At 39.5% G+C, this 24,861-nt stretch overlaps 1 protein-coding gene across 1 annotated transcript; it reads left to right on the plus strand.

Annotated features, from left to right (window-relative positions):
* The first annotated feature begins 4,909 nt into the window (after nucleotides 1-4,909).
* LOC115124606 (protein LRATD1-like) lies at nucleotides 4,910-24,005 on the plus strand. The gene is made up of 3 exons (XM_029654022.2): nucleotides 4,910-5,042; nucleotides 5,716-5,887; nucleotides 22,078-24,005. Exons 2-3 carry the CDS (start codon nucleotides 5,759-5,761, stop codon nucleotides 22,744-22,746), a joined length of 798 nt encoding a protein of 265 aa, XP_029509882.2. The 5' UTR covers nucleotides 4,910-5,042; nucleotides 5,716-5,758; the 3' UTR covers nucleotides 22,747-24,005.
* The last annotated feature ends 856 nt before the right edge of the window (nucleotides 24,006-24,861 follow it).

Here is a 24,861-nt window from a genome sequence, read left to right on the forward strand (position 1 = left end):
GTATTGTATTGTATTGTATTGTATTGTATTGTATTGTAATGTAATGTATTGTATTGTATTGTATTGTATTGTAATGTATTGTATTGTATTGTATTGTATTGTATTGTATTGTAATGTATTGTATTGTATTGTATTGTATTGTATTGTAATGTATTGTATTGTATTGTATTGTATTGTAATGTATTGTAATGTATTGTATTGTATTGTATTGCAATGTATTGTAATGTATTGTATTGTATTGTATTGTAATGTATTGTAATGTATTGTAATGTATTGTATTGTAATGTATTGTAATGTATTGCAATGTATTGTAATGTATTGTATTGTATTGTATTGTATTGTAATGTATTGTATTACAATGTATTGTATTGTATTGTATTGTATTGTAATGTATTGTATTGTATTGTATTGTATTGTATTGTAATGTATTGTATTACAATGTATTGTATTGTATTGTATTGTATTGTAATGTATTGTATTGTATTGTATTGTATTGTATTGTATTGTATTGTAATGTATTGTATTACAATGTATTGTATTGTATTGTATTGTATTGTATTGTAATGTATTGTATTGTATTGTATTGTATTGTATTGCAATGTATTGTAATGTATTGTATTGTATTGTATTGTATTGTATTGTATTGTATTGTATTGTATTGTAATGTATTGTATTGTATTGTAATGTATTGTATTGTATTACAATGTATTGTATTGTAATGTATTGTATTGTAATGTATTGTAATGTATTTTAATGTATTGTATTGTATTGTATTGTATTGTTATGTAATGTATTGTATTACAATGTATTGTATTGTATTGTATTGTATTGTATTGTATTGTAATGTATTGTATTGTATTGTAATGTATTGTATTGTATTGTATTGTTATGTATTGTATTGTAATGTATTGTAATGTATTGTAATGTATTTTAATGTATTGTATTGTATTGTATTGTTATGTATTGTATTGTATTACAATGTATTGTTATGTATGTATTGTATTGTAATGTGATGTATTGTATTGTAATGTATTGTAATGTATTGTAATGTATTGTATTTTAATGTAATGTATTGTAATGTATTGTAATGTATTGTAATGTATTGTATTGTTATGTATTGTATTGTATTGTAATGTATTGTAATGTATTGTAATGTATTGTAATGTATTGTATTGTAATGTGATGTATTGTATTGTAATGTATTGTAATGTATTGTAATGTATTGTGATGTATTGTAATGTATTGTATTTTAATGTAATGTATTGTAATGTATTGTAATGTATTGTGATGTATTGTATTGTTATGTATTGTATTGTATTGTATTGTAATGTATTGTAATGTATTGTAATGTATTGTAATGTATTGTATTTTAATGTAATGTATTGTAATGTATTGTATTTTAATGTATTGTATTGTTATGTATTGTATTGTAATGTAATGTATTCCAATGTAATGTATTGTATTGCAATGTATTGTATTGTAATGTATTGTATTACAATGTATTGTTATGTATTGTTATGTATTGTATTGTATTGTATTGTATTGTATTGTATTGTATTGTATTGTATTGTATTGTATTGTAATGTATTGTATTACAATGTATTACAATGTATTGTTATGTATTGTTATGTATTGTATTGTATTGTATTGTATTGTATTGTATTGTAATGTATTGTATTGTAATGTATTGTATTGTATTGTAATGTATTGTATTGTATTGTATTGTTATGTATTGTTATGTATTGTTATGTATTGTTTTGTTATGTATTGTTATGTATTGTTTTGTAATGTATTGTAATGTATTGTATTGTATTGTATTGTATTGTTATGTATTGTAATGTATTGTATTACAATGTATTGTATTGTATTGTATTGTATTGTAATGTATTGTATTGTATTGTATTGTATTGTATTGTAATGTATTGTATTACAATGTATTGTATTGTATTGTATTGTATTGTATTGTATTGTAATGTATTGTATTGTATTGTATTGTATTGTATTGCAATGTATTGTAATGTATTGTATTGTATTGTATTGTATTGTATTGTATTGTATTGTATTGTATTGTAATGTATTGTATTGTATTGTAATGTATTGTATTGTATTACAATGTATTGTATTGTAATGTATTGTATTGTAATGTATTGTAATGTATTTTAATGTATTGTATTGTATTGTATTGTATTGTTATGTAATGTATTGTATTACAATGTATTGTATTGTATTGTATTGTATTGTATTGTATTGTAATGTATTGTATTGTATTGTAATGTATTGTATTGTATTGTATTGTTATGTATTGTATTGTAATGTATTGTAATGTATTGTAATGTATTTTAATGTATTGTATTGTTATGTATTGTATTGTATTACAATGTATTGTTATGTATGTATTGTATTGTAATGTGATGTATTGTATTGTAATGTATTGTAATGTATTGTAATGTATTGTATTTTAATGTAATGTATTGTAATGTATTGTAATGTATTGTAATGTATTGTATTGTTATGTATTGTATTGTATTGTAATGTATTGTAATGTATTGTAATGTATTGTAATGTATTGTATTGTAATGTGATGTATTGTATTGTAATGTATTGTAATGTATTGTAATGTATTGTGATGTATTGTAATGTATTGTATTTTAATGTAATGTATTGTAATGTATTGTAATGTATTGTGATGTATTGTATTGTTATGTATTGTATTGTATTGTATTGTAATGTATTGTAATGTATTGTAATGTATTGTAATGTATTGTAATGTATTGTATTTTAATGTAATGTATTGTAATGTATTGTATTTTAATGTATTGTATTGTTATGTATTGTATTGTAATGTAATGTATTCCAATGTAATGTATTGTATTGCAATGTATTGTATTGTAATGTATTGTATTACAATGTATTGTTATGTATTGTTATGTATTGTATTGTATTGTATTGTATTGTATTGTATTGTATTGTATTGTATTGTATTGTAATGTATTGTATTACAATGTATTACAATGTATTGTTATGTATTGTATTGTATTGTATTGTATTGTATTGTATTGTATTGTATTGTATTGTAATGTATTGTATTGTAATGTATTGTATTGTATTGTAATGTATTGTATTGTATTGTATTGTTATGTATTGTTATGTATTGTTATGTATTGTTATGTATTGTTTTGTTATGTATTGTTATGTATTGTTATGTATTGTTTTGTAATGTATTGTAATGTATTGTATTGTATTGTATTGTATTGTATTGTATTGTTATGTATTGTAATGTGATGTATTGTATTGTATTGTAATGTATTGTAATGTATTGTATTGTATTGTAACATCAGGCAGGCTCAGGGTCAGGCCAGGCAGGTACAGAACGGCAGGCAGGCTCAGGGTCAGGCCAGGCAGGTACAGAACGGCAGGCAGGCAGGCTCAGGGAAACAAGGGAACAGAACTTGAGAAGGCAGGGAGATGGGAAAACATGCTGGTAAGACCTGACAAGACAAGACGAACTGCCAACAGACAAACAGAGAACACAGGTATAAATACCCAGGGGATAATGAGGAAGATGGGAGACACCTGGAGGGGGGTGAAGAGAAGCAAAAAGACAGGTGAAACAAATCAGTGTGACAGTAGCAGCATGTTAGTGAGGTAATATAATATAGTAGCAGCATGTTAGTGAGGTAATATAATATAGTAGCAGCATGTTAGTGAGGTAATATAATATAGTAGCAGCATGTTAGTGAGGTAATATAATATAGTAGCAGCATGTTAGTGAGGTAATATACTATAGTAGCAGCATGTTAGTGAGGTAATATACTATAGTAGCAGCATGTTAGTGAGGTAATATAATATAGTAGCAGCATGTTAGTGAGGTAATATAATATAGTAGCAGCATGTTTCTTAGCCTCTCTGTCATGCTTCCTCCTCCCTATAACAACAACAGCAACAATCACATCTCTCTCTGTCTAGTATTCTTCATTCCTCCTCCAACAACAGCAACAATCACATCTCTCTCTGTCTAGTATTCGTCATTCCTCAGACAACAGCAACAATCACATCTCTGTCTGTCTAGTATTCGTCATTCCTCCTCCAACAACAGCAACAATCACACCTCTGTCTGTCTAGTATTCGTCATTCCTCCTCCAACAACAGCAACAATCACATCTCTGTCTAGTATTCTTCATTCCTCAGACAACAGCAACAATCACACCTCTGTCTGTCTAGTATTCTTCATTCCTCCGACAACAGCAACAATCACATCTCTGTCTGTCTAGTATTCTTCATTCTTCAGACAACAGCAACAATCACATCTCTGTCTAGTATTCTTCATTCCTCAGACAACAGCAACAATCACATCTCTGTCTGTCTAGTATTCTTCATTCTTCAGACAACAGCAACAATCACATCTCTGTCTAGTATTCTTCATTCCTCCGACAACAGCAACAATCACACCTCTCTCTGTCTAGTATTCTTCATTCCTCCGACAACAGCAACAATCACATCTCTGTCTGTCTAGTATTCTTCATTCTTCAGACAACAGCAACAATCACACCTCTCTCTGTCTAGTATTCTTCATTCCTCCAACAACAAAACCACGCCACAGTAAAGACCGCAAAAAAAAGTATACAGAGCCAAGGGTGAAAGCAACGTTGCTGTGTATGGGTAGTTTACCTGAAGTGTGTAGGGCCCTTAACGAATCCCAATCACCACGCGTTGCTCTGCGCCCACGCTATTGGAGGCTGGCTTGAATGACGTGAGGATTGGCCTTTCTGATTGGCCGAGCAGGGACAGGAAAGTGCCCCTAGACCAATGGGCTGCGTCAAAGGGCAGATGTTGCGGCTGAAGGAGGAGCTCTCCGAGTGACTTAAAGACGCGAGGTTGAGAAAACACTAGTAAAGCACACAGGGCTGCGGGAGTACAGAGGGGAAGAAGAGAGAGAGAGAGAACGAACGGAGAAATAGAAAAGCGAGGGACAGGGAGGGAGTAGAGAAGACCGTGGAGCCCGCGGCACTGATGGAACAACAGGATATATAACCGTTCCCTGGGTAACTGCTTCTATTACTCCGGTGTTTTTCCCTGGTGCATTATGGCCTCTAAATTAGCCTCTTTTTTTCCCCCCCACGGTGCATTCAAACTGATCAAGGATAATACATCTGAAGCATTCAGTCGGCGCGCACTTCTCTTCTCCGTGGAAGACTGGAGATTTCACCTCCCTCTCTCTCTATCTCTCTCTCTCTCTCTCTATCTCTCTCTTTCTCTCTCTCTCTCTTTCTCTCTCTCTTTCTCTCTCTCTCTCTCTCTCCCTCTTTCTCTCTCTTTCTCTCTCTCTTTCTCTCTCTCTTCTCTCTCTCTCTCTCTCTCTATCCAGCGCTGCTATTTTATCATTCAGTCCACCAGAGGGTCTGATTAGCTAAAGGCATGTGATGAGAGCCACGGACTAAATCATTGATTGTTTTCTCGTCTTTCAAGCGAACTGGGCTCAATAACTCGAGTGTGTTGATGATGTATGATCATCTATGTGGCTGTTGACTGTTACACGAATGTACTGGATACTGCTGTGATTCTGTGTAGCTGAAAGCCGACCGGAGTTGTGTACTGGAGCCTATTGTCTGTTGGGTTTAGTCTGTTCTTTCCCCACAGTAACAAATCTGTCCCCTTCTCTCCCCTCTCTCTCCTTCCTTCCCTCCCTCTCTCTCTTTCCTTCCCTCCCTACCCCAGACACCGTATTCCATGCCTCTCCTCTGTCGGGGCCTCGTCATTGATGGGCAACCACTTGGACCGCATCACCCATCTCAGCTACAGCGAGCTGCCAACCGGCGATCCGTCCGGAGTGGAGAAAGAGGAGCTCAGGGTCGGCGTAGCTTACTTCTTCTCCGACGAAGAGGAAGAGGTGGATATTACTTATTTGTATATCATTTCGTGTTGTCTGTCTTGTGTGTATTCCATCGGGGACCACGTTGGAAACAAATTGGCATCGCTTTAACCCTCAAGCCACCAACATATTGTAACACACATTATTTACCAACTGGGGTCAATTTGACCACAAGAATAAACTATTAGGGGGAACAAAAGAAAATAATTATAGTAAAATATCTATGTATATCTTATTAATTAGCATATTCTGTCAAAAATAATTCGAGGGTAAATAATAATTGTATAATAATCATGGGGTATAAACTACTGCATTTTAAAGGGGCATGTGCACCAACATTTGAAACTTCATTTTACTGTCAAGAAAAGGCATTAAATTCACTTCAAAAACGGATCCTTAGAGACATCGACTAAACATATGGCGTAGTTTTCTAGATTTACCCAACAGACAGCATCTACATCACTGTTAGTGAATCAGAGTGGTAGGGGTTATGACAGCATCTACATCACTGTTAGTGAAACAGAGTGGTAGGGGTTATGACAGCATTTACATCACTGTTAGTGAAACAGAGTGGTAGGGGTTATGAAAGCATCTACATCACTGTTAGTGAAACAGAGTGGTAGGGGTTATGACAGCATCTACATCACTGTTAGTGAAACAGTGGTAGGGGTTATGACAGCATTTACATCACTGTTAGTGAAACAGAGTGGTGGGGGTTATGACAGCATCTACATCACTGTTAGTGAAACAGAGTGGTGGGGGTTATGACAGCATCTACATCACTGTTAGTGAAACAGAGTGGTAGGGGTTATGACAGCATCTACATCACTGTTAGTGAAACAGAGTGGTAGGGGTTATGACAGCATTTACATCACTGTTAGTGAAACAGAGTGGTATGGATTATGACAGCATTTTCTACAAAGCAGGTCCACATCTTGTAACTCACTTCGATCCAAAGGTCCACATCTTGTAACTCACTTCGATCCAAAGGTCCACATCTTGTAACTCACTTCGATCCAAAGGTCCACATCTTGTAACTCACTTCAATCCAAAGGTCCACATCTTGTAACTCACTTCGATCCAAAGGTCCACATCTTGTAACTCACTTCTGAACCAAAGGTCCACATCTTGTAACTCACTTCATTCCAAAGGTCCACATCTTGTAACTCACTTCGATCCAAAGGTCCACATCTTGTAACTCACTTCGATCCAAAGGTCCACATCTTGTAACTCACTTCGATCCAAAGGTCCACATCTTGTAACTCACTTCATTCCAAAGGTCCACATCTTGTAACTCACTTCTGAACCAAAGGTCCACATCTTGTAACTCACTTCGATCCAAAGGTCCACATCTTGTAACTCACTTCGATCCAAAGGTCCACATCTTGTAACTCACTTCGATCCAAAGGTCCACATCTTGTAACTCACTTCGATCCAAAGGTCCACATCTTGTAACTCACTTCGATCCAAAGGTCCACATCTTGTAACTCACTTCTGAACCAAAGGTCCACATCTTGTAACTCACTTCGATCCAAAGGTCCACATCTTGTAACTCACTTCGATCCAAAGGTCCACATCTTGTAACTCACTTCGATCCAAAGGTCCACATCTTGTAACTCACTTCGATCCAAAGGTCCACATCTTGTAACTCACTTCGATCCAAAGGTCCACATCTTGTAACTCACTTCGATCCAAAGGTCCACATCTTGTAACTCACTTCATTCCAAAGGTCCACATCTTGTAACTCACTTCATTCCAAAGGTCCACATCTTGTAACTCACTTCATTCCAAAGGTCCACATCTTGTAACTCACTTCTGAACCAAAGGTCCACATCTTGTAACTCACTTCTGAACCAAAGGTCCACATCTTGTAACTCACTTCAATCCAAAGGTCCACATCTTGTAACTCACTTCGATCCAAAGGTCCACATCTTGTAACTCACTTCGATCCAAAGGTCCACATCTTGTAACTCACTTCGATCCAAAGGTCCACATCTTGTAACTCACTTCGATCCAAAGGTCCACATCTTGTAACTCACTTCATTCCAAAGGTCCACATCTTGTAACTCACTTCATTCCAAAGGTCCACATCTTGTAACTCACTTCGGTCCACATCTTGTAACTCACTTCAATCCAAAGGTCCACATCTTGTAACTCACTTCAATCCAAAGGTCCACATCTTGTAACTCACTTCATTCCAAAGGTCCACATCTTGTAACTCACTTCATTCCAAAGGTCCACATCTTGTAACTCACTTCGATCCAAAGGTCCACATCTTGTAACTCACTTCATTCCAAAGGTCTACATCTTGTAACTCACCTCTGAACCAAAGGTCCACATCTTGTAACTCACTTCAATCCAAAGGTCCACATCTTGTAACTCACTTCTGAACCAAAGGTCCACATCTTGTAAGTCACTTCATTCCAAAGGTCCACATCTTGTAACTCACTTCATTCCAAAGGTCCACATCTTGTAACTCACTTCATTCCAAAGGTCCACATCTTGTAACTCACTTCATTCCAAAGGTCCACATCTTGTAAGTCACTTCATTCCAAAGGTCCACATCTTGTAAGTCACTTCATTCCAAAGGTCCACATCTTGTAAGTCACTTCTGAACCAAAGGTCCACATCTTGTAACTCACTTCTGAACCAAAGGTCCACATCTTGTAACTCACTTCATGAACCAAAGGTCCACATCTTGTAACTCACTTCATTCCAAAGGTCCACATCTTGTAACTCACTTCGGTCCACATCTTGTAACTCACTTCAATCCAAAGGTCCACATCTTGTAACTCACTTCAATCCAAAGGTCCACATCTTGTAACTCACTTCAATCCAAAGGTCCACATCTTGTAACTCACTTCGATCCAAAGGTCCACATCTTGTAACTCACTTCAATCCAAAGGTCCACATCTTGTAACTCACTTCGATCCAAAGGTCCACATCTTGTAAATCACTTCGATCCAAAGGTCCACATCTTGTAAGTCACTTCTGAACCAAAGGTCCACATCTTGTAACTCACTTCGATCCAAAGGTCCACATCTTGTAACTCACTTCATTCCAAAGGTCCACATCTTGTAACTCACTTCGATCCAAAGGTCCACATCATGCCTAGTTATAACTTATGTACGCGCCCATGGTTATCTATGTGTGACAAATTGAGCTCCCGAGTGGCGCAGCGGTCTAAGGCACTGCATCTCAGTGCTAGAGGAGTCACTACAGACAGACACCCTGGTTCGATCCCGGGCTGTATCACAACCGGCCGTGAGGGGCGGCGGCACAGTTGGCCCAGCGTCGTCCGGGTTACGGGGTGGGGGGTGGGGTTTAAGCCGGTGTAGGCCGTCATTGTAAATAAGAATTGGTTCTTAACTGACTTGACCTGGTTCAATAAAGGTTAAATATAAACATTTATAAATACATTAAATATATAATATATAGATGTGTCACGACCTTTAGTATTCTTTGTTATTTTGGTTAGGTTGTGACAAGGGGTGGTTTGTTGTGTTTTTGTCCTGTCTAGGGTTTTTGTCCTGTCTAGGGTTTAACCTGTCTAGGGTTTTTACCTGTGTAGGGTTTTTTACCTGTCTAGGGTTTTTTACCTGTCTAGGTTTTACCTGTCTAGGGTTTTTACCGGTCTAGGGTTTTTGTCCTGTCTAGGGTTTTTACCTGTCTAGGGTTTTTTTACCTGTCTAGGGTTTTTTTAACCTGTCTAGGGTTTTTTTAACCTGTCTAGGGTTTTTTTAACCTGTCTAGGGTTTTTTTAACCGGTCTAGGGTTTTTACCGGTCTAGGGTTTTTTACCTGTCTAGGGTTTTACCGGTCTAGGGTTTTCACCTGTCTAGGGTTTTACCTGTCTAGGTTTTACCTGTCTAGGTTTTACCTGTCTATAGGTTTTACCTGTCTATGGGTTTTTTACCTGTCTATGGGTTTTACCTGTCTAGGGTTTTTTTTGACCTGTCTAGGGTTTTACCTGTCTAGGGTTTTCACCTTAGGGTTTTTACCTGTCTAGGGTTTTTGTCCTGTCTAGGGTTTTTGTCCTGTCTAGGGTTTTTGTATGTTTATAGGGTTGTTTTTCCACTAGTCTAGGTGTTTTGTATGTCTATGGTTGCCTAGATTGGTTCTCAATTAGAGGCAGCTGTTTATCGTTGTCTCTGATTGGGAACCCATATTTTGGCAGCCATATTCCTTGGGTAATTTGGGGTGATTGTCTATGTGTTAGTTGCCTGTGTCTGCACTTATCATATATAGCTTCACGTTCAGTTTGTTGTTTTGTAAGTTTGTTTTGAGTGTTCTTCGTTTCGTTAAATAAGGAGATGTATTCATCTCGCGCTGCGCCTTGGTCTCATCCACAACAACGAACGTGACAAGATGATCTGTCTATCTGGTCAAAATCCCTGATACTACCCTCTGAGGATATCTATAGCTTCATGTTACTTCTCCGGACAAACCTGGTTTCAAATATTTTATTATATTTGGCCGAGAATGACTACTTTTCAGAGAATACACACCAATTAATCAAATCAAATTTTATTGGTAACGTACACATTTTTGCAGATGTTTTTTGCGGGTGTAGAGAAATGCTAGTGTTCCTACTGTAGCTCCAACAGTGTAGTAGTATCTAACTAAATGCGTGTGTTCCTAGCTCCAACAGTAATACCTAACTAAATGATTGTGTTTCTAGCTCCAACAGTAATACCTAACTAAATGCTTGTGTTCCTAGCTCCAACAGTGTAGTAGTATCTAACTAAATGCTTGTGTTTCTAGCTCCAACAGTAGTATCTAACTAAATGCTTGTGTTTCTAGCTCCAACAGTGTAGTAGTATCTAACTAAATGCTTGTGTTCCTAGCTCCAACAGTGCAGTAGTATCTAACTAAATGCTTGTGTTCCTAGCTCCAACAGTAATACCTAACTAAATGCTTGTGTTCCTAGCTCCAACAGTAATACCTAACTAAATGCTTGTGTTCCTAGCTCCAACAGTAATACCTAACTAAATTCTTGTGTTCCTAGCTCCAACAGTGTAGTAGTATCTAACTAAATGCTTGTGTTTCTAGCTCCAACAGTAGTATCTAACTAAATGGTTGTGTTCCTAGCTCCAACAGTGCAGTAGTATCTAACTAAATGCTTGTGTTCCTAGCTCCAACAGTGTAGTAGTATCTAACTAAATGCTTGTGTTCCTAGCTCCAACAGTAATACCCAACTAAATGCTTGTGTTCCTAGCTCCAACAGTAATACCTAACTAAATGCTTGTGTTCCTAGCTCCAACAGTAATACCTAACTAAATGCTTGTGTTTCTAGCTCCAACAGTACAGTAATACCTAACTAAATGCTTGTGTTCCTAGCTCCAACAGTACAGTAATACCTAACTAAATGCTTGTGTTTCTAGCTCCAACAGTGCAGTAGTATCTAACTAAATGCTTGTGTTCCTAGCTCCAACAGTGTAGTAGTATCTAACTAAATGCTTGTGTTCCTAGCTCCAACAGTAATACCTAACTAAATGCTTGTGTTCCTAGCTCCAACAGTGTAGTAGTATCTAACTAAATGCTTGTGTTTCTAGCTCCAACAGTGTAGTAGTATCTAACTAAATGCTTGTGTTCCTAGCTCCAACAGTGCAGTAGTATCTAACTAAATGCTTGTGTTCCTAGCTCCAACAGTAATACCTAACTAAATGCTTGTGTTCCTAGCTCCAACAGTAATACCTAACTAAATGCTTGTGTTCCTAGCTCCAACAGTAATACCTAACTAAATGCTTGTGTTCCTAGCTCCAACAGTGTAGTAGTATCTAACTAAATGCTTGTGTTTCTAGCTCCAACAGTAGTATCTAACTAAATGCTTGTGTTCCTAGCTCCAACAGTGCAGTAGTATCTAACTAAATGCTTGTGTTCCTAGCTCCAACAGTGTAGTAGTATCTAACTAAATGCTTGTGTTCCTAGCTCCAACAGTGCAGTAGTATCTAACTAAATGCTTGTGTTCCTAGCTCCAACAGTAGTATCTAACTAAATGCTTGTGTTTCTAGCTCCAACAGTACAGTAGTATCTAACTAAATGCTTGTGTTCCTAGCTCCAACAGTGTAGTAGTATCTAACTAAATGCTTGTGTTCCTAGCTCCAACAGTACAGTAGTATCTAACTAAATGCTTGTGTTCCTAGCTCCAACAGTGCAGTAGTATCTAACTAAATGCTTGTGTTCCTAGCTCCAACAGTACAGTAGTATCTAACTAAATGCTTGTGTTCCTAGCTCCAACAGTGCAGTAGTATCTAACTAAATGCTTGTGTTCCTAGCTCCAACAGTGCAGTAGTATCTAACTAAATGCTTGTGTTCCTAGCTCAACAGTATTACCTAACTAAATGCTTGTGTTCCTAGCTCCAACAGTATTACCTACCTAAATGCTTGTGTTCCTAGCTCCAACAGTAATACCTACCTAAATGCTTGTGTTCCTAGCTCCAACAGTAATACCTACCTAAATGCTTGTGTTCCTAGCTCCAACAGTAATACCTACCTAAATGCTTGTGTTCCTAGCTCCAACAGTAATACCTACCTAAATGCTTGTGTTCCTAGCTCCAACAGTAATATCTAACTAAATGCTTGTGTTCCTAGCTCCAACAGTAGTATATAACTAAATGCTTGTGTTCCTAGCTCCAACAGTACAGTAATATCCAACTAAATGCTTGTGTTCCTAGCTCCTACAGTAATACCTAACTAAATGCTTGTGTTTCTAGCTCCAACAGTGCAGTAGTATCTAACTAAATGGTTGTGTTTCTAGCTCCAACAGTGCAGTAATATCTAACTAAATGCTTGTGTTCCTAGCTCCAACAGTACAGTAGTATTTAACTAAATGCTTGTGTTCCTAGCTCCAACAGTAACACCTAACTAAATGCTTGTGTTCCTAGCTCCAACAGTACAGTAGTATCTAACTAAATGCTTGTGTTCCTAGCTCCAACAGTAATACCTAACTAAATGCTTGTGTTTCTAGCTCCAACAGTGCAGTAATATCTAACTAAATGCTTGTGTTCCTACCTCCAACAGTGCAGTAGTATTATTTGTGTACTTTTGAACCGCCTTTTTCGTGGTATCCAATTGGTAGTTAGTCTTGTCCCATCGCTGCAAATCCCCTATGGACTCAGGAGAGGAGAAGGTCGAGAGCTTTGCTTCCTCCGAAACACGACCCTGCCAAGCCGGTGCACCTGGAACCTACTACCAATGACACACTTCTCACTTCACCCGGAACCCTGCCCTAACCCGAGACGACGCTGGGTCAAACCCTCCCCTAACCCGAGACGACGCTTTGCCAAACCCTCCCCTAACCCGAGACGACGCTTTGCCAAACCCTCCCCTAACCCGGGACGACGCTTTGCCAAACCCTCCCCTAACCCGAGACGACGCTGGGCCAAACCCTCCCCTAACCCGAGACGACGCTGGGCCAAACCCTCCCTAACCCGAGACGACGCTGGGCCAAACCCTCCCCTAACCCGAGACGACGCTGGGCCAAACCTCCCCTAACCCGAGACGACGCTGGGCCAAACCCTCCCTAACCCGAGACGACGCTGGGCCAAACCCTCCCTAACCCGAGACGACGCTGGGCCAAACCCTCCCCTAACCCGAGACGACGCTGGGCCAAACCCTCCCCTAACCCGAGACGACGCTTTGCCAAACCCTCCCCTAACCCGAGACGACGCTGGGCCAAACCCTCCCCTAACCCGAGACGACGCTTTGCCAAACCCTCCCCTAACCCGAGACGACGCTGGGCCAAACCCTCCCCTAACCCGAGACGACGCTGGGCCAAACCCTCCCCTAACCCGAGACGACGCTGGGCCAATTGTGCGCCGCCTCATTGGTCTCCCGGTCACGGCCGGCTGTGAAACAGCCTGAGATCGGGCCTGGGTCTGTAATGACGCCTTAGACCGCAGAGCCACTCGGGAGGAGGATTATTGAGCCTGGAGACAGACGTGTCATTCAGAGGGTGTAGAAGAAGAGGGCCCAACTCAATATTAGGAAGGTGTTCCTAATGTTTTGTATGTAATGGTGTGTATAGACAGTATGGACAGTAGTTATATAGGATGGTGTGTATAGACAGTATGGACAGTAGTTATATAGGATGGTGTGTATAGACAGTAGTTATATAGGATGGTGTGTATAGACAGTATAGACAGTAGTTATATAGGATGGTGTGTATAGACAGTAGTTATATAGGATGGTGTGTATAGACAGTAGTTATATAGGATGGTATAGACAGTAGTTATATAGACAGACAGTAGTTATATAGGATGGTGTGTATAGACAGTAGTTATATAGGATGGTGTGTATAGACAGTAGTTATATAGGATGGTGTGTATAGACAGTAGTTATATAGGATGGTGTGTATAGACAGTAGTTATATAGGATGGTGTGTATAGACAGTATGGACAGTAGTTATATAGGATGGTGTGTATAGACAGTATAGACAGTAGTTATATAGGATGGTGTGTATAGACAGTATAGACAGTAGTTATATAGGATGGTGTGTGTATAGACAGTATAGACAGTATAGACAGTAGTTATATAGGATGGTGTGTATAGACAGGATAGACAGTAGTTATATAGGATGGTGTGTATAGACAGTTGTTATATAGGATGGTGTGTATAGACAGGAGAGACAGTAGTTATATAGGATGGTGTGTATAGACAGTATAGACAGTAGTTATATAGGATGGTGTGTATAGACAGTAGTTATATAGGATGGTGTGTATAGACAGTAGTTATATAGGATGGTGTGTATAGACAGTAGTTATATAGGATGGTTTGTATAGACAGTATAGACAGTAGTTATATAGGATGGTTTGTATAGACAGTAGTTATATAGGATGGTGTGTATAGACAGTAGTTATATAGGATGGTGTGTATAGACAGTAGTTATATAGGATGGTGTGTATAGACAGTAGTTATATAGGATGGTGTGTATAGACAGTAGTTATATAGGATGGTGTGTATAGACAGTATGGACAGTAGTTATATAGGATGGTGTGTATAGACAGTATAGACAGTAGTTATATAGGATGGTGTGTATAGACAGTAGTTATATAGGATGGTGTGTATAGACAGTAGTTATATAGGATGGTGTGTGTATAGACAGTATAGACAGTATAGACAGTAGTTATATAGGATGGTGTGTATAGACAGGATAGACAGTAGTTATATAGGATGGTGTGTATAGACAGTAGTTATATAGGATGGTGTGTATAGACAGGAGAGACAGTAGTTATATAGGATGGTGTGTATAGACAGTATAGACAGTAGTTATATAGGATGGTGTGTATAGACAGTAGTTATATAGGATGGTGTGTATAGACAGTAGTTATATAGGATGGTGTGTATAGACAGTAGTTATATAGGATGGTGTGTATAGACAGTAGTTATATAGGATGGTTTGTATAGACAGTATAGACAGTAGTTATATAGGATGGTGTGTATAGACAGTAGTTATATAGGATGGTGTGTATAGACAGTAGTTATATAGGATGGTGTGTATAGACAGTATAGACAGTAGTTATATAGGATGGTGTGTATAGACAGTAGTTATATAGGATGGTGTGTATAGACAGTAGTTATATGGGATGGTGTGTATAGACAGTAGTTATATAGGATGGTGTGTATAGACAGTAGTTATATAGGATGGTGTGTATAGACAGTAGTTATATAGGATGGTGTGTATAGACAGTATAGACAGTAGTTATATAGGATGGTGTGTATAGACATTAGTTATATAGGATGGTGTGTATAGACAGTAGTTATATGGGATGGTGTGTATAGACAGTAGTTATATAGGATGGTGTGTATAGACAGTAGTTATATAGGATGGTGTGTATAGACAGTATAGACAGTAGTTATATAGGATGGTGTGTATAGACAGTAGTTATATAGGATGGTGTGTATAGACAGTAGTTATATAGGATGTTGAGTATAGACAGTAGTTATATAGGATGGTGTGTATAGACAGTAGTTATATAGGATGGTGTGTATAGACAGTATAGACAGTAGTTATATAGGATGGTGTGTATAGACAGTAGTTATATAGGATGGTGTGTATAGACAGTAGTTACATAGGATGGTGTGTATAGACAATAGTTATACAGGATGGTGTGTATAGACAGTAGTTATATAGGATGGTGTGTATAGACAGTAGTTATATAGGATGGTGTGTATAGACAGTAGTTATACAGGATGGTGTGTATAGACAGTAGTTATATAGGATAGTGTGTATAGACAGTAGTTATATAGGATGGTGTGTATAGACAGTATGGACAGGAAATGAATAGAAAGGTGTGTATTGACAGTAGTTATATAGGATGGTGTGTATAGACAGTATGGATAGGAAATTAATAGAAAGGTGTGTATAGACAGTATGGATAGGAAATGAATAGAAAGGTGTGTACAGCAGTAGTTATATAGGATTAATTATGACTAGAATACAGTTAAAGTCGGACATTTACATACTTAGGTTGGAGTCAGTAAAACTCGTTTTTCAACCACTCCACAAATTTCTTGTTGATTTTTATTTTTTAATCTTTATTTAACTAGGCAAGTCAGTTAAGAACAAATTCTTATTTTCAATGAGGGCCTAGGAACAGTGGGTTAACTGCCTGTTCAGGGGCAGAACGACAGATTTGTACCTTGTCAGCTCGGGGATTTGAACTTGCAAACTTCCGGTTACTAGTCCAATGCTCTAACCACTAGAGCGTTGGACTAGGCTACCCTGCCGCCCCCTTTTTTCGATTTTCGCCTAAAATGATATACTCAAATCTAGCTGCCTGAGGCTCAGGCCCTGAAACAAGGATATGCATATTCTTGGTACCATTTGAAAGGAAACACTTTGAAGTTTGTGGAAATGTGAAGTTAATGTAGGAGAATATAACACAATAGATCTGGTAAAAGATGATACAAAGAAAAAAACTGTTTGTATTTCATTTCTACCACCATCTTTGAAATGCAACAGAAAGGTCCCAGGTCTAGCCATCACTCTGGTTGTAATTCCGATGGTGTCCACAAGAGGGAAGCAGTGTATGTGCAACGTTTCAGACTGATAACTTGAAGTATGAGTGAGCTACGTGACATTTAGTGCGAAATCACCCAGGTACATTTGGGCTAAGACATTGACATTTTTCTGCAAGAATATCGTCAAATCTGTATACTTGGACTTTGATTGAACTTTTCCAGTATTACTAGCCATATTGTCAGTTCAACATTTGCAAAACACCCAGTTTTCATAACTTCATAACTCTCCATATTCTTGTAAATTTTGCCCAAAAGGAAAAGGCTTGTCGCACAAGGTTAGCAGCTACATTTTGCAACAGATACGTTTTTTCCCGTACTCCCGCATACTCCCGTAAAGCCCAGCTCATTGGCTATCTAGCTAGCTTTGTTTGACCCCAATTGGTGCTTATTTGACAAAGTTAGTCAATCAAGTGAAGACCGTCCGCGTCATCTGCGTGCCATGAAGGCGTTTCTCCCTGACCAAATTTGGTGTCCTATAGGATATACTACACCCCTAATGATATAGTGAAGTCTAGTTAGGATCTCTGATATGATGTCCTATAGGATATACTACACCCCTAATGATATAGGGAAGTCTGGTTACGTTCTAGGATCTCTTATATGGTGTCCTATAGGATATACTACACCCCTAATGATATAGTGAAGTCTGGTTACGTTCTAGGATCTCTGATATGATGTCCTATAGGATATACTACACCCCTAATGATATAGTGAAGTCTGGTTACGTTCTAGGATCTCTGATATGGTGTCCTATAGGATATACTACACCCCTAATGATATAGTGAAATCTGGTTACGTTCTAGGATCTCTGATATGGTGTCCTATAGGATATACTACCCCCCTAATGATATAGTGAAGTCTGGTTACGTTCTAGGATCTCTGAGGAATAAATACGAAAGTGATTTGACTGGTTGAAACCAAGTTTAGGGTGAGATTTTCACAGATTCCTTTCTTTGCAAATTGAACGAGTGGAAATACAAAATTGATCGTGCATGCTATATGGACCTTTTTACGATATGAAAAATAATTTTATCTAACAAAACGTGTCATCTCTGGGATCCTTTGGATGATAAATCAGAGCAAGATTTCAGAATGTAAGTAACCTTCAGAGGTGAATATACCAAACTTATCGCGGTGAAAAAAAGTGTTTTGTTGTTAGGAGCAAACAATAGCATGGCATTTCTTCACAGTAATAGCTACGGTAAATTGGACGGTGCAGTTATATTAACAAGAATTGAAGCTTTCAGCCGATAGAAGACACTTATATGTACCGACATTTGTTGTTTCTCTAAAATCTGCGATCGTGACACACCGCGCTGCATGATTTACAACTGTCCCGTTGACTGGACGCCTATCCCCACTGGAGTTGTGCATGACAAGTAATTTTTCCAACAATTGTTTACAGACAGATTATTTAACTTAGAATTATCTGGATCACAATTCCAGTGGGTCAGAAGTTTACATACACTAAGTTGACTGTGCCTTTAAACAGCTTGGAAAATTCCAGAAAATGATGTCATGGCTTTAGAAGCTTCTGATAGGCTAATTGACATCATTTGAGTTAATTGGAGGTGTACCTGTGGGTGCATTTCAAAGGCCTACCTTCAAACTCAGTGTCGCTTTGGTTGACATCATGGGAAAATCAAAAGAAATCAGCCAAGACCTCAGAATTTTTTTTGTAGACCTCCACAAGTCTGGGTCGTCCTTGGGAGCAATTTCCAAATGCCTGAAGGTACCACGTTCACCTGTATAAACAATAGTACACAAGTATAAACACCATGGGACCACGCAGCCGTCATACCTCTCAGGAAGGAGATGCGTTCTGTCTCCTAGAGATGAACGTACTTTGGTGCGAAAAGTGCAAATGAATCCCAGAACAACAGCAAAGGACCTTGTGAAGATGCTGGAGGAAACAGGTACAAAAGTACACAGTAAAACGAGTCCTATATCGACATAACCTGAAAGGCCGCTCAACAAGTAGGAAGCCACTGCTCCAAAACCGCCATTAAAAAAAGCCAGACTACGGTTTGCAACTGCACATGGGGACAAAGATCGTACTTTTTGGAGAAATGCCCTCTGGTTTGATGAAACAAAAATAGAACTGTTTGGCCATAATGACGTCGTTATGTTTGGAGGAAAAAGGGGGAGGCTTGCAAGCCGAAGAACACCATCCCAACCGTGAAGCACGGGGGTGTTAGCATCATGTTGTGGGGGTGCTTTGCTGCAGGAGGGACTGGTGCACTTCACAAAATAGATGGCAGCATGAGGGAGTAACATTATGTTGAAGCAACATCGCAAGACATCAGTCAGGAAGTTAAAGCTTGGTCTCAAATGGGTCTTCCAAATGGACAATGACCCCAAGCATACTTCCAAAGTTGTGGCAAAATGGCTTAAGGACAACAAAGTCAAGGTATTGGAGTGGCCATCACAAAGCCCTGACCTCAATCCTATAGAAAATGTGGGCAGAACTGAAAAAGTGTGTACGAGCAAGGAGGCCTACAAACCTGACTCAGTTACACCAGCTCTGTCAGGAGGAATGGGCCAACATTCTGGGGATGTGATGAAAGAAATGAAAACTGAAATAAATAATTATCTCTACTATCATTCTGACATTTCACATTCTTAAAATAAAGTGGTGATCCTAACTGACCCAAGACAGGGAATTTTTACTAGGATTAAATGTCAGGAATTGTGAAAAACTGAGTTTAAATGTATTTGGCTAAGGTTTATATGTAAACTTCCGACTTCAACTGTACATGTGAAAGCACATACACCTTAGCCAAATACATATTTAAGTCTCCATATATCCACTAGTTCTAATATATCCCTGATATTCATACATGGGGTGGCCTAGTGGTTAGAGCGTTGGAGCGTTGGACTAATAACCGAAAGGTTGCAAGTTCAAACCCCCGATCTGACAAGGTACAAATCTGTCGTTCTGCCCCTGAACAAGGCAGTTAATCCACTGTTCCTAGGCCGTCATTGAAAATAAGAATTTGTTCTTAACTGACTTGCCTAGTTAAATAAAGGTAAAATAAGAATAAATCCCTCATATTCATACATGAGGGTTATAGTTTATAGTGTGATTTCCTTTACTGTCCATTGAGGTACTTAAAACAGTCTAAGAATCTCCCACCTTAATAATTTAGTTATGTATTGCCTATAAGCTCGATAAATTCAGTAAACTCAGTATTATTTTGTGTGTTATTTCTTACATTAATTGTTGCATTATTACTTACAGCCAAAAATATGTTTTGGAAATTCGGTCGATGGTCGCTCACCAGCATTTTGACCAGAAATGCAACTTTCCTAAAATGGATCCTTTGTTCGTACACCCCCCAAGGCATTTCCACTCCTCCCAGGGGCTGCTTCAAGATGCCGCCTACGGAAAAGAGGAATACAGAGTGGGCTTTTAGTCCAACTCAGCAGGCGTCCATCCACCACTTCTGAGTATATTACTCGCTAATGTTCAGTCCCTGGACAATAAAGTAGATGAGCTCAGGGCGAGGATCTCCTTCCAGAGAGACATCAGGGACTGTAACGTACTCTGTTTCACAGAATCGTGGCTCTCTCTGGATGTACTGTCCCCATCCAGCCAGCCAGCGGGGTTCTCAGTACATCGGGCAGACAGGAATAAAGACCTCTCCGGGAAGAGGAAAGCCAGCGGGGTTCTCCGTGTTAGCATCATAATACGGAACTCTCCGGGATAATGAAAGGTGGAGGGGTTTGTTTCATTAGGAACTAGTCATGGTGTGATTGCGATAACGTACAGGAACCTTTTGTTCACCCGATCTGAAATACCGCATTCTCTTCGGTCGTCGTCACGGCTGTGTATATTTCTCCTCTACACCAATACAGCTCTCTGTGTATCTGAGTACTGTATTGCAGTTCTATCAAGTATTTATACCAGTGGAGTATTTATATCATTATATTATTATTTATTTTTATTTATTTAAAAAAAAAAAAAATTCTTTGGCAGATTTTTAAATGCACATAAAAAAATAAGGTCATTTAGTTTTTTTTTACACAGTCATACGATACGTTGTATTGAAAAGTCCAATCTCATGAGATGACACGGGGAGCTGTATCTCTACAGATACTCTGTCTATCTGGTCTAAATCACTGATACAGTACATGTTCCCCCTCCATCCTCTGGTGGATAACTTGTTATTATGTCTCCAGAGAAACAAACAGAGGTCATATCTATCAAATGACTAAAGGCAAAATGTCCCCAAATAACTTACATTTGTAAATAGTGAATATTGATATAGAAAGTCTAAACAATTATTTATGATAAAACATATGCCTCTCAACTGGGGTCAAAATTACCCCAGTTGGTAGCTTGAGGGGTCTTGTAACCCTGGGCTTGTAGGCCTACTCAGGCTACCATTATGTCAGATCATGAAATGCATGTTTACCAAATTATTAGATGGCCTGTAAAAAAAACAATATTTTAAAAAGTACTTCTTTTTTTTCACGCACTGAGAATAATCGGCACCGACGAGATCTTCCCATGATGTTTCTGCAGAGAGGATTTACCCTCGTAGGAGAATCATGTGTTTATCTGCACAAACACGTTGTTTTGAGCTAAAAAAACAAAAACAGTATAGCAGTCAGCCAATCAAGGAGCCAAATGAACGGCTCTTTCACCGATGTGATTCGGTTCCCGACGTTTACCAAAAAGATTCAAAAAAGAGCTGTTCATTCGCGAACGACCCGACACTAATGACAAACTTTGATTCTATCTTTGGGTTTTAGGTTGGATATCTCTAAAATACATTTGATTGACTGATTTGATTGAAAATACATTTGATTGATTGATGATTTGATTGATTTATTGATTTGATTGAAAGTACATTTGATTGATTGATGATTTGATTGATTGATTGATTATTTGATTGAAAATACATTTGATTGATTGATTTGATTGAAAATACATTTGATTGATGATGTGATTGATGTGATTGATTGATGATGTGATTGATTGTACATTTGATTGATGATTTGATTGATGATTTGATTAATGATGTGATTGATTGATTTGATTGATTGATTATTTGATTGATTGATGATTTGATTGATTGATGATTTGATTGATTGATGATTTGATTAATGATGTGATTGATTGATTTGATTGAAAGTACATTTGATTGATGATTTGATTGATTGATGATTTGATTCCAGGTGGACGACGGAGGAGGAGGAGGAGGAGGAGGAGGAGGTTACCCTTGCACCAGCCAGGAGGGCCCCGGGGCGGTCAGCGAGCTGGAGTACTCCGCATTCTGCTCCCAGGAATGCATCTTCTCCAAGCTACGCGAAAACCAGGACTTGAACGTGTACTCCGCCAAAACATTGCTCTCCATGTGCAAGCCAGGGGACCTTGTGGAACTAGTATCCACATCACAGGCACCTCACTGGGCTGTGTACGAGCTCAACGACCAGGTGATACACCTGCATGAGGGGGAGATACGGAAGGACAGCCTGACTGAGATAGGACGGGGCCGGCGTGGACGGATAGTGAACAGCCGCTACCGCTTCCGGCCGCTGCCTGCCAACCTGGTCGTGCAGAACGCCACTGGGCACCTCGGCCTGAACAGCGGGGAGATTTGCTGGACCAACTCGGAGAGCTTCGCCGCCTGGTGCCGTTTCGGGAAGCGGGAGTTTAAGAAGGGAGGCGAGGCGCACTCGGCGGCGCAGCAGTACTTTCTCAAAGTGCACTTTGACGCCGGGACTCGGAGTGGACACACGCTGGTGTTCCGTAGCCTGGAAGACATGATCTGGGAGCGCAGGCGTGTGGACGCCAGCGGGATTCTGAAAGAGTTGTCTTTAGGGGTCAACGGTGGGAAGGAGTGATTGATTTTGGAATTCTAATTAAAATGATGGCCTATACCTCTCCTCTTTCTTCTCACACACACACACACACACACACACACACACACACACAGCAAAAGAGAGAGAGAGATAACGAGAGGAAGGAGTTGTTGTGTATGTAGGCTGTCGGCATACTGTGGGCAGACCGAGGACGGTGCTCTGTAACTCTTTAGGAAACAGATGTGATCAACGTGCTGTGGGCAGACCGAGGACGGTGCTCTGTTAACACTGTAGGAGACAGATGTGATCAACCTGCTGTGGGCAGACCGAGGACGGTGCTCTGTGACACTGTAGGAGACAGATGTGGTCAACATGCTGTGGGCAGACCGAGGACGGTGCTCTGTGACACTGTAGGAGACAGATGTGGTCATCAGGCTGTGGGCAGACCGAGGACGGTGCTCTGTGACACTGTAGGAGACAGATGTGGTCATCAGACTGTGGGCAGACCGAGGACGGTGCTCTGTTAACACTGTAGGAGACAGATGTGATCAACCTGCTGTGGGCAGACCGAGGACGGTGCTCTGTTAACACTGTAGGAGACAGATGTGGTCAACCTGCCAAGAGAAGAACAGGAAATAACACTCAACCATTTTCATGTAGACATTGACAACTGCTCTTGCTTGTTAGAGTGGTTTCTCTCCACCTCTGATAAGTCACATAGCATACGACTCCACTCACTCATTTTTTAAAGGGTAACGGAATTCTCTGCGCTCTCTATCTCTCTGTTCCTGTCTCTCTCTCTCTGTCTCTCTCGCTCTCTGTCTCTCTCTCGCTCTGTCTCTCTCTCTCGCTCTGTCTCTCTCTCTCGCTCTGTCTCTCTCGCTCTGTCTGTCTCTCTCTCTCGCTCTGTCTGTCTGTCTCTCGCTCTGTCTGTCTGTCTCTCTCTCTCGGTCTGTCTGTCTGTCTCTCTCTCTCGGTCTGTCTGTCTGTCTCTCTCGCTCTGTCTGTCTCTCTCTCTCTCGCTCTGTCTGTCTCTCTCTCTCGCTCTGCCTCTCGCTCTGTCTCTCGCTCTCTCTCGCCCTGTCTCTCTCTCTCGCTGTCTCTCTCTCTCGCTCTGTCTCTCTCTCTCGCTCTGTCTGTCTATTTTTCTCTCTTTCTGCATAGGGCACATGCTGCTGCTGCGGCAGACTATGGCAAGAGAGAAAGAAAGCAGGACCGAGAAGGAGAGATGTTTCTTGGATTGCTCCGGGGAGTCTCGGTTTTATTTTTTTACTCCTAGCTTTAACATTACCTAAGAACCTGGGACTGAATGAACACACGGATACATCCATTCATGTTGTAGCCTACCAGAGAGACAGACAGACAGACAGACAGACGGACAGATAAACGGACGGAGAGAAGGACAGATGGACGGACAACCAGACAGACAGACAGGCAGAGAGAGAAGGACAGACAGACAGACAGACAACCAGATAAACGGACGGTTGCCTGGTTGAAGCCACCTCCTATCTCACAGTGTTTGGTTGGAAAGCTATATTCATACATTGATTGGTTTGGATTTGAGTCCCATAATATTTTTGTATTTGAGTGTGTGACTACTTTCTCCCTGGTTGGTTTTCTGTTCTAATAAACAGGAGGTTGCAATATGACTAACGCTTCTGGTCTGAAAGATCATTGTGTGAGATCTTTGCTCTCTCTCTGTCTGTCTGTCTGTCTGTCTGTCTGTCTGTCTGTCTCTCTCTCTCTCTCTGTCTGTCTCTCTCTCTCTCTCTGTCTGTCTCTCTCTCTCTCTCTCTTCCCTACTCTGTCTCTCTCTCTCTCTCTCTTCCCTACTCTATCTCTCTCTCTCTCTCCGTCTCTCTCTCACACACACAAGGAGACATTCAAACGGATCATTGCTCATGTAGCCTATAGCGTGTGTGGCTCTGTCTCACCCAGGAAGCCCACTCCCATCTCTGCTATGCATTATTCAGCAGGCTAATGGTTATCCCCGGTAGTAGCGTATAGCGACCAGTAGGGACTATGGATAGGAGATGCTTAAAAACAGCCTGTATGGAGAAGTCGGAGGCTGTCCAGCCCAGACACTTCAGAGGATGCGGGCTACTTGGCCTGGATAGTGGTGAGAAGCAATGGGCCTGATGGAGGAGGTGTACAGCG

This window comes from Oncorhynchus nerka, linkage group LG13, assembly GCF_034236695.1.
Source record: "Oncorhynchus nerka isolate Pitt River linkage group LG13, Oner_Uvic_2.0, whole genome shotgun sequence".
In the NCBI taxonomy this organism is placed as follows: Eukaryota; Metazoa; Chordata; class Actinopteri; order Salmoniformes; family Salmonidae; genus Oncorhynchus; species Oncorhynchus nerka.